The sequence below is a fragment of the Copadichromis virginalis genome, linkage group LG14 (genome assembly GCF_057382275.1).
Source record: "Copadichromis virginalis isolate Kocher_CV1m ecotype Utaka linkage group LG14, C_Virginalis_male_GT1.1, whole genome shotgun sequence".
Taxonomy (NCBI): Eukaryota; Metazoa; Chordata; class Actinopteri; order Cichliformes; family Cichlidae; genus Copadichromis; species Copadichromis virginalis.
In genome coordinates this window covers 1,703,179-1,722,541 of record NC_140631.1, presented here as the reverse complement: position 1 = coordinate 1,722,541, position 19,363 = coordinate 1,703,179, and the positions used below count along the sequence as shown (strand labels likewise).

General features: G+C 42.3%; 1 protein-coding gene across 1 annotated transcript; it reads right to left on the bottom strand.

Annotated features, from left to right (window-relative positions):
• Positions 1–9,704: 9,704 nt before the first annotated feature.
• Positions 9,705–18,705, bottom strand: LOC146693193 (carotenoid-cleaving dioxygenase, mitochondrial-like). Its single transcript, XM_085478980.1, has 13 exons — positions 17,145–18,705; positions 15,773–15,894; positions 15,484–15,682; positions 15,185–15,396; positions 14,994–15,106; positions 14,766–14,868; positions 14,562–14,690; positions 14,193–14,353; positions 13,380–13,547; positions 13,118–13,255; positions 10,854–11,036; positions 10,239–10,349; positions 9,705–10,074 (listed from the first exon to the last, which is right to left on the bottom strand). The coding sequence occupies exons 2-13, from the start codon at positions 15,807–15,809 to the stop codon at positions 9,958–9,960; spliced, it is 1,671 nt and encodes a 556-aa protein (XP_085335106.1). The 5' UTR covers positions 15,810–15,894; positions 17,145–18,705; the 3' UTR covers positions 9,705–9,957.
• Positions 18,706–19,363: the final 658 nt, after the last annotated feature.

The following is a 19,363-nucleotide window of genomic DNA, read 5'->3' as shown; positions in this document are numbered from 1 at the left end:
ATGACGTCGCACGGTCTTCATTCTCCTCTTCTGGCCCTCCCTGCATTACTCTCTGCTTTATAACCTCCAATACCGTTAATGCCTCTATTAACGCACGTGGGGGCTCATGCATTTGTCCATACACTTCTCCTTCAGTTTTTAACACCAAGCTCAGAGGTATTTTATCACCCAGCCCTTTCTGTTGGGATGTAATAAGTTTACTTACCTCAACCTCCATCGCTTGGCACTCTTTCTCTGCTGCTTTTAATGCTCCAGGTGAAGCCAAACGAATAGCTTTCTTAAGCTGTTCAAGCTGATCCTTCAGAGGTTTGCATCCCCTTTTCCCACTAGGTGTCGCACCCGAGCTGTCAGCCATTCTCTGAAACACAGACTTACCTCTTCCAATGGCGTTTGTCGACTCTACCTTCTTGGTCTAGGTCACCCAGACACGCTTAACTTTCGGTTTCAGTCTTCGTCTCGCTGTTCTCGCAACCACTGGCTCCTCTTCCCCTGCTCGGTGATACACAAAGTTTAACCCAGCACTTTAGACGCTGTCCTCGCGTTCTCAAGCGTTGACACTCAATCAAAATTATTCGCCCTCAAAGTGTTAATATATGACACCAGCAACCCTTATGCGCAACGCGCTCACCTCCGTATACTTACCTCTCCAATAGTTCCTCGGATTAGTGTTTTTTCATTTATTTTAAACCCATTAACGGCGCTGCGCGTCCCTTATATACTTTACAGCAACACACCCTCAAGGGTCCCTCAACTTGTCCCGTACTAATAAGTCTAAAACCAAGAAATCACCTTTATGACATTATGTCAAAGCTTTCTCCATGTTGCACAGCCTGCCACAGGTTTAACAAAAAAATCGCTGCCCGAGAAGGGTCCCACATATCAAGGTGGTCGTTTTCACAAACTTCCAGCAGACCCTCAAATAAACAAAAACAACGACCCAGGCAGGCTTCCAGTTCAGCCTCCTCAATTTCTATGCACACTGAAAACTCATGGGGAGATTCTTCTGTCTCCCCGTGTCCTACACAATTCACCTCCAAATGATCCCCTACAATTGAAATTTCAGTGTGGAATGACGCAGAGATTAACATTTCCTTATTTATTCACTATATGTAACCTGAATTTTCTCTCTCTTATCAAATAACAAAGGTTATCTTTACAATTTGTTATTGAACTACTAATTAAGTTGCTTTTTATGGTGTCAGTGATAAACTGCCCCTAAAAAGTCCACTTTATTGCGTGCTCATTGAGTTACTCCTATCAAAACTATTTAACAAGTTCAATTTACACATACTCATTAATTTGTCACGCTTATTAGTGGCTCATGGTTGCTTAAAGCCTATGTCTGACTTGACCACAGAGTTAGAGCATCATTCAATCCTCCCAGGATGACCACTCCACTTACTCTGCATCCAGTCAGCTCATGAATTAACAACACTTGCAGACTGTAACCCTTTTATTTTTTGTTTATGCCTTCAAATCCACCTTAAATCTTCTTTACCTAAACGTTGGTTTTAAACACAAACAATTCTTATATTCTATTTTGAAACGTTGTCACCATTCATATATTTACAATGTTATTATTTACTAAGCCAGCATTTTAATCGCAGACATTTATCCACATTTGCAAACAATAGTTATAGAGCTGAATGACACACAAAACCGAAAGCATAGTCCTCTCATGCGCTCTGCATCAGCTGCCTCATTTGCATGCACACACACTCTTCATCTAAGAATAGCAGCAGGCAGTCAGTGCATTGCTGACTCGACCCACAGAAATCTTTTTTATTACAGAGACGTCTTATATTTACAACTGCACAGATTTTAAACCTTTTAACACCTATCGAATTTTGACAAATTTAGCATAACAGTTTAACCGATAAACTCCCTGAGTTTTTTACGATCAATTAACCAGTATCTGTCCAACAGTTTCTGGCCTCATCTCTAAACTCCCTAACTCAATTTAAAAGTGTCCAACACCCAAGGTCCAACCTTTGCTGCCCAAAAAAGCGCAGATACCGTTCCAAACGGTAAGGAGACTCTATCTCCTAGCTTAATTCCGGGATGCCCTGTACCCCACAGCTAAACCACACTGAACTAACCCTCTTCGCCGAGAGGTCAATGTCGCGCGTCCACGACAAGGAGGGAGCGTAACCTCCGGGCTCTGCGCTTCCTACCAGTCCAACTGGCGTTCTTGAGTAATTTATAATACTTTGGAACAACAGTAAAACACCCAACCAAGTGTAAGACTGAAGCAGGTCCAACCTTATAACCAAAAAATAACCAAATTCCCTAACCTACTAAACGGTCCAACCGCATTCAATCATTACCAGCAGTCCAACTGCTTTAAATCCTCAGATTCTTATCAAAATCAAAACAGACATGCACCAGTAATTTCAGTGAGTAGACTTAAATTTTATCATGTCCAATTTGGCACACTTTGGAAATAATTCAACAGGTAGTGCCTTACCTTTTGGATAAGCCGGCTTATGCCCACTCACTTCAACCACTGGAATTCATGTCTGCCCGTCTGACCACCTCGGACCACCGCTCACACCTCCACTTTTCTCCCTTACTCAACCACCGGACGAAGCCCCCAAATGTTAAGATTCAAGAATTGAGAAAGGGTACAAGAGGTGATCGAAAAATAACCACACTGGTCCGGCCGGGTGAAGTCAAACGAAGATTTTAATTCACATGTGGGAAGATCACTGAACACAGCAATTGATCTTCAACTTACTAAAGCACAAACAATTATTTTATAACATCAGGGTTTGTTTACTGACGCCCCTTCATGCGTCACAGATACATTTTATACATAGATCAGATCAACATCATCATGACTTTTCACCTAGAAAATCATCTTCTATTTTCATGGCTAGCCCTTCCTGTCTACCTTTCAGTTCTTGTCTTGTTCCTCTTTCTTGCCGAGACACCAAGAAACGGTTCCTCTTTTACCAAGACAATTTTGCAGTTACAGCCAAACATAACTAACCTCTCCTCTAAATAAATCTAATTTAAAGTGTGTGTGTGTGTGTGTGTATGTGTTGACCTCACATGCTCTTTGTGTCACCTCTTCACCTACTGTCTGTGTCTCGTCCTCAAATGCTCTTTCTCAATTCACCTGTTGCACTTCTGACCTTTTACCAGACCAGAAGCTCACTGAGACTATGTGTATGTCTTCTACTAAATAAATGTTTTAACCAAGAACCTCTACTAAAACCTTAATATAAGAATATGAACATATAAAAGATAATAAAATAAACTGATATAAGTGTTTTGTAAGCATGTATTGCAATTCCTTCTATGTTCTAGTTTTCCCTCAGCATGTATCACCTGAACAGTCACGTCAGTGAGGCTTACGACCTTTAAAGAACCTGAACATCAACTCAAATAAGCACAGATATGCAATATGTATAAAATAATTATAACTGCCCCTGAAATACAAAGTTAGCATCATCATAAACATCTTAAGGCCATCTTAAAGCTATCTATTACATTGTTAAAGCAATGATCATACTGCAGATTATATTATGCTGGTAAAATACTTTTGTTCATCCCCACAATACTTATAGTTATAGAATATTCACAACATACTTCATACCGTGTACATTATAACATACCATAATAGACCCATTTCTGTAATATACTCACATATCTATATCACTAAAGCACTTCTGGATGGATGCAAACTGCATTTCGTTGCCCTGTACCTGTGCATGTGCAATGACAATAAAGTTGAATTCTAATTCTAATTCTAATTCATTGGACTAAAACGCAAGTTAGAAACCGTATATCGCCTCTACAATGAGAAACCATGGCTGGTGGGGATTCCTCCTCCCCTGTATGTTGCTGTAAAATATCCTTCTAAAATGAGAATAAATATTGTTGCCAGTTTAAATGCAGCTTCATAGACATAGCATCTGATCTTGCACTCTTGGTGTCGCTATCACTTGGTGTTCGCTCGCTCTGTGGTAGAGTATCACTTCCTGTTCCTGCTCAAACACAGTGGTGTTTCTGAGTAGCTTATCTGCGTAGCAATTTAATTTAATTAAAAACTTTAAAATACATTCTATTTTCATAGTATAATCTTCTCGTGCTTCATCCGAAGCACACTTTCTGTGTACTCACTACCTAATTTATAACCAAAGTATTCACTCAATGTCTCTGTACTGTTTCGCTAGCTTAGCTTAGCTCATAGCCGACTCGTTAGCACCATGGCTACTTCACCTGTCCCTCCTGCACTTTCTTGCTCATTGTGTCAGATGTTTAGTTACTCCTCGGCCTCCTTTAGCAGTAATGATATCTGTAACAAATGTAGCATATTTACAGCGCTGGAGGCCAGGATTACTGAATTGGAGACTCGGCTTCGCACCCTTCATTCACCCATAGCTAGCCAGGCCCCTGTAGCTGGTGCAGCCGAAAATAGCGTAGGCCCCGCTAGCTGTTACCCGGCAGACCCCAAGCAGCTGGGGAAAGAGGGCGGCTGGGTGACGGTGAGGAGGAAGCATAGTCCTAAACAGAAGCCCCAGGTACACCACCAACCCGTTCATGTGTCTAACCGTTTTTCCCCACTGGGCGACACACCCGCTGGGGGTCAAACTCTGGTAATTGGTGATTGTGTTCTCAGACATGTGAAGCTAGAGACACCGGCAACCATAGTCAATTGTCTTCCAGAGGCCAGAGCAGGCGACATTGAAGGAAATTTAAAACTGCTGGCTAAGGGCAAACGTAAATTCAGTAAAATCATAATTCACGTCGGCAGTAATGACACCCGGTTACGCCAATCGGAGGTCACTAAAATCAATATTGAATCGGTGTGCAACTTTGCCAAAACAATGTGGGACTCTGTAGTTTTCTCTGGTCCCCTCCCCAATCAGACCAGGAGTGACATGTTTAGCCGCATGTTCTCCTTAAATTGCTGGCTATCTGAGTGGTGTCCCAGAAACGATGTGGGCTTCATAGATAATTGGCAAACCTTCTGGAGGAAACCTGGTCTTGTTAGGAGAGACGGCATCCATCCCACTTTGGATGGAGCAGCTCTCATTTCTAGAAATATGGACAAATTTATTAAACCCCCCAAAGTATGACTATCCAGAGTTGGGACCAGGAAGCAGAGTTGCAGTCTTACACACCTCTCTGCAGCTTCTCTCCTCCTGCTACCCCCCCAAAAACCCATCTCCATAGAGACTGTGTCAGCTTCCAAACAGACAAAAAACAAACTAAAAACCAGCAACAAACAACTTAAACATAAACAATTACAAAGAAAGACCAATGCAGTATCCACATCTGAACCAAAGAGTAAAACAGTGAAATGTGGATTATTAAATATTAGGTCTCTCTCCTCCAAGTCTCTGTTAGTACATGACTTAATAATTGATCAACAAATTGATTTACTCTGCCTTACAGAAACCTGGTTGCAGCAGGATGATTATGTTAGTTTAAATGAATCAACACCACCGAGTCATTCGAACTACCAGAAATCTTGAAGCACAGGCCGAGGGGGCGGTGTGGCAGCAATTTTTCACACCAGCCTATTACTCAAACAAAGACCCAGACAGACTTTTAATTCATTTGAAAGCCTGGTGCTTAACATTGTCCACCCCAGCTGTGAAACTCAGAAACCAGTCTTACTTGTTATCATCTATCGTCCACCTGGGCCTTACACAGAGTTTCTGTCTGATTTCTCAGACTTTTTATCTGATTTAGTTCTGAGCTCAGATAAAATAATTATTGTGGGTGATTTTAACATCCATGTAGATGCTAAAAATGACAGCCTCAACATGGCATTTAATCTGTTATTAGACTCAATTGGTTTCTCTCAAAATGTAAAAGAACCCACCCACCACTTTAATCACACTCTAGATCTTGTTTTAACATATGGCATAGAAACTGAACATTTAACAGTGTTTCCTGAAAACCCTCTCCTGTCTGATCATTTCCTGATAACATTTACATTTACAATAATTGATTACACAGCAGTGGAGAGTAGACTTTATCACAGTAGATGTCTTTCTGAAAGCGCTGTAACTAAGTTTAAGAATATAATCCACCCACTGTTATCATCTTCAATGCCCTGTACCAACATAGAGCAGAGCAGCTATCTGAACGCTACCCCAACAGAGGTCGATTATCTTGTTAATAATTTTACCTCCTCACTGCGTACGACTCTGGATACTGTAGCTCCTGTGAAAACTAAGGTCTCTAATCAGAAGTACCTGACTCCGTGGTATAATTCTCAAACACGTACCCTAAAGCAGATGACTCGTAATCTGGAGAGGAAATGGCGTGTCACAAATTTAGAGGATCATCATTTAGCCTGGAGAAATAGTTTGCTGCTTTATAAGAAAGCCCTCCGCAAAGCCAGAACATCTTACTATTCATCACTGATTGAAGAAAATAAGAACAACCCCAGGTTTCTCTTCAGCTCTGTAGCCAGGCTGACAAAAAGTCAGAGCTCTTTTGAGCCAACCATCCCTTTAACGTTAACTAGTAATGACTTCATGAACTTCTTCACAAATAAAATTTTTATCATTAGAGAAAAAATTACCAATAATCATCCCACAGATGTAATATTATCTACAGCTACTCTTAGTACCATTAATGTTAAGTTAGACTCTTTTTCTCCAATTGATCTTTCTGAGTTAACTTCAATAATTACTTCCTCCAAGCCATCAACGTGTCTTTTAGACCCCATTCCTACAAAACTGCTCAAAGAAGTCCTGCCATTAATTAATTCTTCGATCTTAAATATGATCAACCTATCTCTAATAATCGGCTATGTACCACAGGCCTTCAAGCTAGCTGTAGTTAAACCTTTACTCAAAAAGCATCTCTAGACCCAGCAGTCTTAGCTAATTATAGGCCAATCTCCAACCTTCCTTTATATCAAACATCCTTGAAAGAGTAGTTGTCAAACAGCTAACAGATCATCTGCAGAGGAATGGCTTATTTGAAGAGTTTCAGTCAGGTTTCAGAGCTCATCACAGCACAGAAACAGCTTTAGTGAAGGTTACAAATGATCTTCTTATGGCCTCTGACAGTGGACTCATCTCTGTGCTTGTCCTGCTAGACCTCAGTGCAGCGTTCGATACTGTCGACCATAATATCCTATTAGAGCGATTAGAACATGCTTGTAGGTATTACAGGTACTGCACTGCAGTGGTTTGTATCATATCTATCTAATAGACTCCAGTTTGTGCATGTAAATGGAGAGTCCTCTTCACACACTGAGGTTAATTATGGAGTTCCACAGGGTTCAGTGCTAGGACCAATTCTGTTTACATTATACATGCTTCCCTTAGGCAGCATCATTAGAAGACATAGCATACATTTACACTGCTATGCAGATGACACCCAGCTCTATCTGTCCATGAAGCCAGATAACACACACCAATGAGTTAAACTGCAGGAATGTCTTAAAGACATAAAGACCTGGATGGCCGCTAACTTTCTGCTTCTTAATTCAGATCAAACTGAGGTTATTGTACTCGGCCCTGAAAATCTTAGAAATATGGTATCTAACCAGATTCTTACTCTGGATGGCATTACCTCGGCCTCCAGTAACGCTGTGAGGAACCTTGGAGTCATTTTTGACCAGGATATGTCCTTCAATGCACATATTAAACAAATATGTAAGACTGCTTTCTTCCATTTGTGCAACATCTCTAAATTTAGAAATATCCTGTCTCAGAGTGACGCTGAAAAACTAGTTCATGCATTTATTACTTCCAGGCTGGACGACTGTAATTCATTATTATCAGGAAGTCCTAAAAACTCCATGAAAAGCCTTCAGCTGATCCAAAATGCTGCAGCAAGAGTCCTGACAGGGACTAGAAAGAGAGAGCATATTTCTCCTGTTTTGGCTTCCTGTTAAATCCAGAATTCAAAATCCTGCTCCTCACATACAAGGTCTTAAATAATCAGGCCCCATCTTATCTTAATGACCTTGTAGTACCATATCACCCTATTAGAGCACTTCGCTCTCGCTCTGCAGGCCTACTTGTTGTTCCTAGAGTACCGTATTTCCCGGACTACAAAGCGCACCTGAATATTAACCGCACAAGCTAAAATCAGGGGAAAATCCTGTTTTGTACATACATTAGCCGCACCTGACTAAAAGCCGTAGGTGTTTCAATATTGACTTATCATATGTAAGAGAATATGCACAAAGGGAATTGTCAGGAAAGAGATGGCTGTTTGGAGACACCCCTTTTATTAATATTTTTGAAAAACAAGTTATGGGTACATATTTGCACATGTAGTACATAACAGTAACCTATAGCACACCAGAAAAATAGATTCGGACTACCTTTTAGGCTCAGGTGCAGTGACACAGCTTTAACAAGAAGAAAAGTCAGTCATTCACCATCTTTCTCTTCTTCCTGCACACTAAAACCACCAAAGTCCTCTTCTCCAGTGTCGGAACGAACAGGCTCAGGATGGCTACGTCATCCACTCTCAGCTTCTCTCCTTCGTTGTCACTTTCAAAACCAAAGAAATCCTCGTTGTCAGTGTCAGAGTCGAACACCCTAAGAAGGGCCGTGGCAGTGTCCTCTCCATCATGCAGCAGTCCAGCCCTTCAATATCCGTTGGTGATCGTGGATGTTTTCACACTTTTCCACGCTGTCAGAATCCACCGGTGGAGTTGGGCATAACTTGCTTTTTGCAAGTTTATCGCCGCTCATCATCCACGACTCCCGCTGAACGCGTAGTGCTACTTTGAAGTTTGTTTTTCGCGCTACTTCGTACGGCACTACGTTGCCTGGCGGACGGACATGTGACTAACATACCACTCTTGAACCCCGATCCTTCCGCCAGGCAACGTAGTGCCGTACAACAGCAGAACAAACAAAACAAATCGTCTTACGATATGACAAAAATCATGGACAATCCATAGAAAAGCCGCACCTGACTAAAAGCCGCAGGGTTCAAAGCTTGTGCAAAAAGTAGCGGCTTATAGCCCGACAATTACGGTATTTAAAAGTAGAATGGGAGGCAGAGCCTTCAGTTTTCAGGCCCCTCTTCTGTGGAACCAGCTTCCAGTTTGGATTCAGGAGACAGACACTATCTCTACTTTCAAGATTAGGCTTCAAACTTTCCTTTTTGCTAAAGCATATAGTTAGGGCTGGACCAGGTGACCCTGAATCCTCCCTTAGTTATGCTGCTATAGAGGTAGGCTGCCGGGGATACCCATGATGCATTGAGTTTTTCCTTTCCAGTCACCTTTCTCACTCACTATGTGTTAACAGACCTCTCTGCATTGAATCATATCTGTTATTAACCTCTGTCTCTCTTCCACAGCATGTCTTTATCCTGTCTTCCTTCTCTCACCCCAACCAATCACAGCAGATGGCCCCGCCCCTCCCTGAGTCTGGTTCTGCCGGAGGTTTCTTCCTGTTAAAAGGGAGTTTTTCCTTCCCACTGTCGCCAAAGTGCTTGCTCATAGGGGGTCATATGATTGTTGGATTTTTCTCTGTATCTATGAAGTGCCTTGAGGCGAATTTTGTTGTGATTTGGCGCTATATAAATAACATTGAATTGAATTGAATTCATTTATTGACAGAAGGCTCAGTGACTCTTGGATTTTTCTGAAATTGTACATTTTAAAGTCACAGAGGTTTCTCCAAAATGTGTTCTGTGTTAATTTGTGCATTACCTTAACAGTATCATAAAATCAGTTTTACTTTTTTATAGCAATAGCAGATATTAAAAAAAAAACCTCACGACCTTCATTTACAGATAGCTGTGGAAAAACAATAGAAACAAAGGATTTTATTTCAACACAGATTATATCGACACTTAAGGTTTTATTAAGTCTGAAAAAAGGCATGTATGCTTTAACATATCACTATGACATGAAAATAAAGGAATTCTTTAAATGAGGGTCTTTGCTTTTAAGTCAACATGTACACAGTGTAGGTGTGTCCCTGTGAAGTCACATGTACATCCATCAGACGTCTAAGCCGTGGCATTGAATGTCCCGTGGAAGCCATAGGGGATGTTGACAGGTACCACTGCCCTGCCCAGCTCCTCGAATGTCTTGGCATCTAACACCAGAAGGAATGTACTCTTGTCCTGGAGAGAACAGAGACATGGGTAAAGAAATACTTGGTGTACAAGACAGTGTAGAAAACACAACGGCACGATGTCCAAGCTCGTGCTCAGCCATGTTTTACATTTGTATGAGGAAACTGTATCTATAAAGAGTACCCTGTCCAAAATGGCTGAGCCTGACTAACCTCGTCTGGAGTGATGACCACAGACATGATGACACCATCATCCTCCTCTGTAGCATTAGGAGAGGGAACAAAGACCGGCTCAGATGGATACTGACCAGGATGTTCCCACACCTGTGAGGGAACATTTACACACAATATCACATTCATGATGATAAAAGAAAAATCACAATAACAATGCTATCTCAATACCTGTGGGACAGTCCTCTCTAACTTTGTTTACTGTTTGTTAACTCCATATTACCCACAATTTTTATGGATTGTCTTCAGTCTTATACTAGTTATATACCAGGGGTCCCCTGAGGCCTGGTATATAACTAAGGCCTGTTGTTTTTCAATACAACATTATATAATTTCACAATGACACAAAAAGTTACTACATATACATACAGTAATATACTACACTAGATTTCTATATTACCAAGGCTGACATCAGCATAAAACACTTTAATATAACCCTTTCCCCTTTGGGGTGAGTTGCGCTCTCTGTGAATGAACTAAAATAGAAACAGATATAATTGTTTCTATCTGGAAACTGTTGATTTCAGTTGTGGGGGTTAATTTGTTCCACAGATTGGAAATGCGAGCTCTTTTCTTTGCTCCAATAAAACAACGTGCCTTCATGCGTTTTCCGTGGAGATCCATCTTAATCAGCGTGTCCCCTACAAGGTGTCTAAAGCCACAGCCATAGAAGTAGCGGTAGGGATGGGTGTTGAATTTGTGATAGTTGATCTGAGGAAACTCCAGACCTCCGTATTCATGGAGATCCTCCCCATGCAGGTCCTCATGAGTACAGAACACCTGCACAGGTTTAAAAAAACAAAAAAAGTAACACAGGTAATCACTGAGATTCAGGTAGTGAAAGTGCTATTAAAATGTCAACATGTAGCAAAGTCAAATTAAGCGTTTATATAGAAGTCAGAATGTAAATAAGTTCCAAAGAAAGAAGAAATAGGTTTGTTAAAGCATGTAAATTTTAACTACCATAAGATTGATAAAATCTTAATGTCTGTGTGAAAAAGTAAAATGAAACGGAGAAATTCAACATACCGTATTTTCACGACCATAAGGCGCACTTAAAAGTCTTAGATTTTCTTCAAAAAGTACGGCGCGCCCTATAGCGCAGTGCGCCCTGTGTGTTGTAAGGAGGACGTAGTAGAGAACACCATGAGAACGCTAAAGGGTGAAGTGTGGGCGTTGATCGTATATACCGGACAATCGCACATACCTGTCTAAAAGACCGGGTATGTGCATTATGTGGAACATCGTTGTTTTAACAACCCTGAAAATGGCAAAGAGACACGCTTATGAAGCACAGTTTAAACTGAAGGCCATCAGCTATGCGGAGGAACATGGAAATCGAGCAGCGGCGAGAGAATTTAAGATTAACGAATCGATGGTTTGCAAATGGAGGAAGCTAGAAAACAAGGCACGTTGTTTTATTGGAGCAGGTCAAGAAAATGCAGCTGAGTTTCCGCGGACATAAGGCGAGGTGGCCCGAGTTGGAGGAAAGACTCGAGCGGTGGATCATCGAGCAAAGAACGAGCGGGAGAAGCGTTTCGACGGTCACCATTCGGCTAAAAGCAGTTTCACTAGCTGAAGAGATGAACATTGAACATTTCCAAGGAGGTCCGTCTTGGTGCTTTCGTTTTGTGAAACGGTGCCATTTTTCCATCCGGACCAGGACTACGGTAGCGCAGCAACTTCCAGCGGATTATAAGGAAAAACTGGCCATCTTCCGCTCCTACTGCAGCAAACACATCGGCGACAAAAACATCCAGCCCAGCCACATCACTAACATGGACGAGGTCCCGCTCACTTTTGACATCCCGGTGAGTCACACTGTGGAGAAGAAGGGGACCAGCATGGTAGCGATACGCACAACGGGGTATGAAAAGTCGTCTTTTACTGTTGTGCTTGGCTGCCATGCTAATGGACAGAAACTGCCGCCTATGGTGATTTTTAAGCGAAAGACTTTGCCTAAAGAGAAGTTTCCAGCAGAAATCATCATTAAGGCAAATGAAAAGGGCTGGATGGATGAGGAAATGATGAAAGAGTGGCTGAGGGAGGTGTATGTAAGGAGACCAGGTGGTTTTTTCCACGCATCACCATCGCTCTTAATCTGTGACTCTATGCGTGTCCATCTCACAGCCGATGTGAAAAAACTAGTGAAACAAATGAACTGTGAGCTTGCTGTCATTCAGGAGGCCTGACAAAGGAACTCCAACCGCTGGACATCGGTGTGAACCGCCCGTTCAAAGTAAGGCTGCGAGCGGCCTGGGAGCGATGGATGACCGATGGAGACCAGTTTCACCAAGAGTGGAAGGCAGCGCCGGGCGAGTTACGCCACAATTTGCCAATGGATTGTAGATGCTTGGGCTAACATGTCTGCTGGCACTGTTGTTCGAGCTTTCGCAAAAGCCGGCATCATTTCCGAGGAGCCGCATGGCACGGAAAGTGACTCTGACAGTGAAGAAAGTGAACTTGGCATGTTTGATGGAGATTTAGCGCAGCTGTTCAATTCAGACACAGAGGATGAGGACTTCGATGGGTTTGATTGATGATAAAAATGTGAGTACCAAACTTTGTTTTGCTCCTGCTTTATTTTTAAATACGCACACTTGTATGCTTGTGTGTTATTGATGATGACGATTACCGGTAATAGAAATGTGAGTAAGGTACCGAACTCAGGTTTGCTCCCGCTTTATTTTTAAATACGCATACGGTACTTGTATGCGCCCTATAATCCAGTGCGCCTTATGTGTGTGTTAAATACAGTAATGGCACACATAACTGAGACTGCGCCTTTTAGTACAGTGCGTCTTATGGTCGTGAAAATACGGTATGCATTCTGTAAAGTGCTGATGGCTGTACATTAATACCTTGTTCTTGGCAATTCTTACAGAAGTAGCTATGCTGTTTGGCCGGGTAATCAAGTTCTGGTTGTAGGGTGTGTCGCGGTCAACATTGAGAGGCAGCACAAATCGCCGGGGGAAGGCTCTACTCAAGGTGTTGTACACCTGACGAGGAAGATCTTGTTAACTTCAACAAACCATCTTTTCTTCAGATAAACCAAAAGCAGCCGAAGGATTTTCCATAAACTGCACAGGAAAGTCAGTAATGAGCTTTACTTAACTGACTTACCTCATCAAGAGCTTCTCCAGACTTGCGCATGTTCTGGATGTTGTAGTTTGTGATTGCCTGGCCATCATCTGATGCACACAAATCTATGATCAAGAATCCATCCTCCTCAAATGCATTGATCTGATGGAAGGTTGATAGTGGCTTTGCAAGATACTTGATGGAGCTTACCTGAAACACAAAAACAACAATGGAAATGCACTGTGGCACTAGTTCAGTTCTGCGTTCTAGCTCAAGTCAAATAATTGTACTTAATATTTTATTAATGTGACTTAAATATTATTTCACATTTCTGCAAATGCAAATGCAAAAAAAAAAAATTATTAACTAAACTGAACATTTATTTGTTTCTTCTGAAATCTTTGTAACATAAATCATCACTCTACCTATTGATACAGAGCATCAGGTGTCAGACGGAAACTTGCTTTTAGCCCCTTCCTCTTTATTTTTCAGTTATGCTAACATAATCCGTATTCAGATTACTATTATTTGTCATGATTATTTGCTGATTTGACAAAAATGTTTTTATTGCACTTTTATTGTTGCTTTTATCTTGCATTTGCAACAAAACACTGCTTTCATATCTTCACATTTGTACCCTAACCCTATCTTTGCATTCAAATATTCACCTAAATTCAGTATCTCTCTTAGAAGAAAAATAAAATGCATTCATTAAAAATAGATGACCAAAACTTAACTCAAAATTCAATCAAGTCACAGGAACAATACTTATGAGACTTGGAAGAATACTTTTTATTGTGAATTAAGTTTACCTTACTTAATCACTTAGTTCATTTTTGCATGTTAGAGTCCTACCTTCCCAGAGTGTTTGTGGATCAGATGGAAGATTGTGTTGAGTTTGGGGTCCCAGAATATGCTATCACTGATACTTTTTCCTCTTAGCTTGCCTGTCACAATCTTCAGCAGGTCCAGCTTGATGGGCTGTTCAATGAACACCACGTAGTTCTCAGACATTGCTATAACGAAATGAGAAGAAGTTTCTATTTATGATTCTTTGCAGCGGGACTCAGCTCCAGTAAGACTATAGGACTATAAGAAAACCAATGATTTAAATCATTTTCATTCCATGCATCAACTCAGAGTACCACTCTATTGTGATACCTGTGCTTTTTTATTCCCAAATTCAAGATGTGCATGCTTCACTGCATGAGACTTTTTGCTCACCAAAGCTGTGATAGTATGAAGGTTTGGTCTTGTCCACTGAAGGAATTGAGCACAGCACTGTGGCTCCCTCCAGGGTTTCATCTTCTGTTTTCTTGGTTGGTGGCACTTGGATAATGTTGTAGTATGATCCTGTCATGCCAGATACTGTTAGATCTTTGATCCGTAACCTGTAGTGTGGAAATGGATCTGATGTTTCTTAAATACCTTTCGAGGTGTAGGAATTTCCCATGTTGTATGTCGTACCATCAGGCTCAGTATGAGGGTGTGCTGTGGCTCCATTCACAGCAATGAATTTGCTCCAGTCCACCTAATAGAAACAAATGCAATGGCACAAAAGGTTTGCAGTTTTTATTGCTTCTATACCTACTTTTACCGTTTGATACATGTGCCACTAAAACTTCAGCTGCACGTATATCATTACACTCATGGTACCTTTTCAGTCTCCAGTGTGTCAGGGTCCACCTTGTGCATGATGTTGGTTTCTGTACTGACATAATAGTCACCTTTGTAGGTCACAAAACTCACATTGGCATTGTCTGTGGGCTCTAGAGGGAAAGAAAGCTTTGAATTACTTATTCTATAGCAAGTGCATCAACAGGCTGCTTTGTCTTCAAGATACTCACTGTGTGATTCAAATCTTGACAGGAAGCGCTGGAAGACATTTTTACAGGGGTCCGGCATGGTTACAGTCCCAAACTCAGATATAGCAATGCGATTGTGCTCCTTGTTGGTCTGGTAGCTGTCGCTGGATAGGAAGCGGCTTTTGTAAGTCACTTGCCCATTTGATATTTTGAACTGGTGCATGAGAGCCATGCCATCAAACCAGTGGTTAAATCTGGAGAGAAATAGATGCAATGCAGAGGGGAGTGAGCTTCATGATGTCTGAAGCGAATGGATAAACACACAAAGACGCAGCACTCACTTGTGGTTTCCGATCTCAAACTTTCCGGGCCCATTTCTCAGGAAGTTTCCTTTGATCCATTCTGGGATTGTACCAACGATCTGGGTGCTGATGGGCCTGGGGGTGTCCTCCACTGAGCTCACAATCTTCTCGATAGAAGGCAGACCGCGTACATTTGTGTAATGATTGATGTTCTTCACAGACTTAGATTTTTTGAGTGCTGTTGGAAAAAAACATAATCAGAAAGGACATTGTTATAATTTAAGTAAAATAATGTTAGTGTGTGCAGCTAGTAGCATTTAATGTTTACCTGAAGTATTCTTTTTCTGATGTTTGACAGTATCCATGGCTGTGGTTAAGCCTTCTGTAGCTTAGTCTCTCTTCTGAGATGCTGCTGGTTCGTACGCTGACTCCTGATTTTATACTGTCCTTCTGACACGTACCATAGAAACAGCAAAAAAGGATGCAGTCAGACATTTCATGCTTGTTTAACTCTGTGCAAAACAGAAGCAAATGGCAATCAAAAATGTAAGCAGTAACAGATGATCACTTTATCTGACTGGAAAAAACAGCAAATAACCGTGTCCAGTCTTTCAAATCTTTCCTTTGACTCTTTTAGTTAAGCTTAATATGCATGGTTATATATAGCATGGTGAAACCAGATGAACTTGGCTTAGAGGGATGATTTTCTTTTGTTTTTGTATTTGTATTGCAGATGTACAGCAATCTTTTAAAAAAATATTTCAAATGGGAATATTCTATTTCTGAAATAATTAAAGCATTATAAAATGTTTTCTTGCTCTTTTACATTTGAGTTATCTGAATTAAAAAATAAAACGAGTTCCTGTTGTGTACTTGTCACATATCATATTTCACCAATATGCTCAAAAGAATGACCCATGAACAGGATGACTCTGCATTTTCTGGTGTCAGTAAGGACACTGTGAGTGCCACTGATGGAAGTTCATTTGGGTCCTCACAAAGCTAGCATCTCAAATTAAATTGAAAAAGAAAATCTCTTGTTTCTCTTAACCTTACATTTGTTTAAATTAGCTTTAGGTATGAAATTTGAAAGTTATGAATTAAAGATATTGCATATCATTTTTAATAAGATACATTTCTTGTATCTTGTGATTTCATGTGACTTTCTCAACATCATTTTCTCTTCATCATATACATTCATTTTCTTTAAGAAGTACAACATTGTACATCCAGGCTTTATCCTTTTTAGGTGGGCCACAGAAGTAAGCCCACCGGGGGAGTGTTTTGTGACTTATCTTGGGTGCAGGTGGTACAGGCTTTCACATATTCTCGGGCATTCTGGGCTAAAGACGGCCACCAGAAAGAGCTTTCCAGAAAGGAGACAGTGCGTTGGATTCCAGGGTGACATGAAAATCTTGCTGTGTCTTGTTGGAGCACCTGGGCTCGTACCGACGAATGGACGTAGAGCCGCCCTGGGGGGTCCTGTCCCCGGATCAGGTTCGGTACGCTGGGCCTGCCGCACCATCGACTCAATCTCCCAAGGGAGGCCTCCTATGACACAGCCAGGAGGCAAGATCGACGCCTCCTCCCGATCCCCCTCAGAGGATGGAAACTGACGTGATAAAGCATCTGCTTTGACATTTCGGGACCCGGGCCTGTAAGTAATGGAGAATTTGAAACGGGTGAAGAAAAGCACCCACCTGGCCTGACATGCGTTGAGGTGTTTTGCTGCCTGAAGGTAGGCGAGGTTCTTGTGGTCGGTCCACACAATGAAAGGCTGTGCCGTCCCCTCCAGCCAGTGCCGCCACTCCTCCAGTGCCAGTTTGATGGCGAGTAGCTCCCTGTCGCCAACATCGTAGTTTCACTCTGCTGGTGAAAGACAACAAGAGAAGTAAGCACATGGATGGAGTTTACCTTCAGTCTTCTGAGAGAGGACGGATCCCACGCCTGTATCTGAGGCATCCACCTCCATGATGAAGGGTTGGTTGATATCCAGCAGGGAGAGGATGGGGGCGGAGGCAAAACGTTGTTTCAGATGATCGAATGCCTCAGTGGCTACCTGCCCCCACTGGAACAGAACCTTAGGGGAAGTGAGGTAAGTAAGAGTTGAGACAATTTTGCTGAAGTCACAAATGAAGCGACGATAGAAATTTGCAAACCCCAAAAAACATTGAAGCTGCTTGTGGTTTGGGGGTGTGGTCCACTCCAAATCCGCTTTGACCTTTCCAGGAACCGGTCTCAAGTTCCCCTGCTCAGTTATGAAACCAAGGAAGGAAACGGTGTTTACATGAAACTCACACTTCTCTGCTTTGACAAAAAGGCGGTTTTCCAACAATCTTTGTAATACCAGTTTGACATGTCTTTTATGTTCTGCCACTGACCTGGAGAAGATGAGTATATTGTCTAGGTAGACGAAAACAAAGTGGTTGATGAAGTCTCTGAGGATGTCATTCACGAGAGCTTGGAAGACTGCTGGGGCATTTGTTAATCCATAGGCATGACGAGATATTCAAAATGTCCCAGGTGGGTGTTGAATGCCGTCTTCCACTCGTCCCCCTCCCTAATGCGAACCAAATGATTAGCACTCCGGTGGTCAAGTTTACTGAATATCTTCATCCCGTGGAGTAGCTCAAACACTGAGGTCAGCAGGGGCAGCGGGTATTTATTCTTGACAGTGATTGCATTCAAGCCCTGATAGTCAATGCATGGCCAGAGGGACTTATCTTGTCAATAAAGAAAAATCCTGCTGCCAAGGGAGTAGATGGCCGAATGATTCCCACAGCCAGTGAGTCGGTAATGTACTCCTCCATGGCTTCTCTTTCTGGCTGTGATAGGCTATAGAGTTGGCTGGTAGGCAGTGGGGCTCCTGGTAACAAATCAATGGCACAATCATAAGGCCGGTGTGGGGGAAGAGAACGAGTGCGATTCTTACTAAACACCTCCGCTAGTTCATGGTACACTGAAGGAACTGCTGTTAGATCCGGAGGAATCTGTGGGGGTGACGCAGGGGAGCCGACGGATGGAATGGCGGATTTTAAGCACGTCATGTGGCATCCTTCCCCCCATCTAGACACACAGCCAGCCTGCCAATCAATTAGTGGATTATGTTGCAACAGCCAAGGATAGCCAAGAACTATAGACAAGATAAGCGGCGTCAGCGGGGCTTTGAAAACAAACAAACTGATTAATTCAGAGTGATTTCCAGACAAACACAGAGTGACAGGTTCAGTAACGTGGGTGACATCAGGCAAACGCTGTCCATTCAGAGATGAGGCTCGAAGAGCATGAGGCAGAGGTTCAATAGTTAAGCCCAGTTTTTTTAGCAAGTGATGCATCAATAAAACTCTGTTCTGCACCTGAGTCTCTCAAAGCCTTGAGTGAGTGAGTGGTGGTGTGAACAGTGAGCCTAGCTTGCAACAAAAGATGAGGAGGGGAATGTGCAATGTTTATTTCGCCCACCAGTACCCCCCCTCTTTTTTACTGGCGTGCATGCCCTTTTGCCTATGTGGCGCAAACGGCGATGAAATGTCCGTGACGGCCACAGTATAAACACTCACCGGCCATGAAATGGCACTGCCTCTCCGCTGGCGTAAGCCGGGCGTGTCCGATTTGCATCGGCTCCGCCTCGCTGGGACTCACATCCATCGAGGCCGGCTGTTGTGGTGAAGCAGCACTTCCAGCAACAATCCCAACACTGAGCGGAGCATGCTGGGAAACTGAGTGTCACGTCCCGCGGTGCACTCGCAGACGCTCGTCAACGTGAATGCACAGGGTCATTAAAAAGCTGAGAGATGATGGCAATTCTCTCGTTATGAGCTCATCCTTCAAATCCTCCTAAATATTGTTGAGCAGAACCTTCTTTACTGCCTCTTCACTCCACCCGGTCTCTACAGCGAGAATGCGGAAGTCAATTGAGAAG

Bases quoted from the DNA above. Each gene is read 5' to 3' on its own strand.
- LOC146693193 (XM_085478980.1), bottom strand. From the start codon at position 15,809: ATGGATACTGTCAAACATCAGAAAAAGAATACTTCAG. The intron at 15,397-15,483 runs GTGAGTGCTGCG...ATTTCTCTCCAG, and splicing joins TTTGAGATCGGAAACCACAA to ATTTAACCACTGGTTTGATG. The intron at 13,548-14,192 runs GTAGGACTCTAA...TTTGTGTTTCAG, and splicing joins TCCACAAACACTCTGGGAAG to GTAAGCTCCATCAAGTATCT.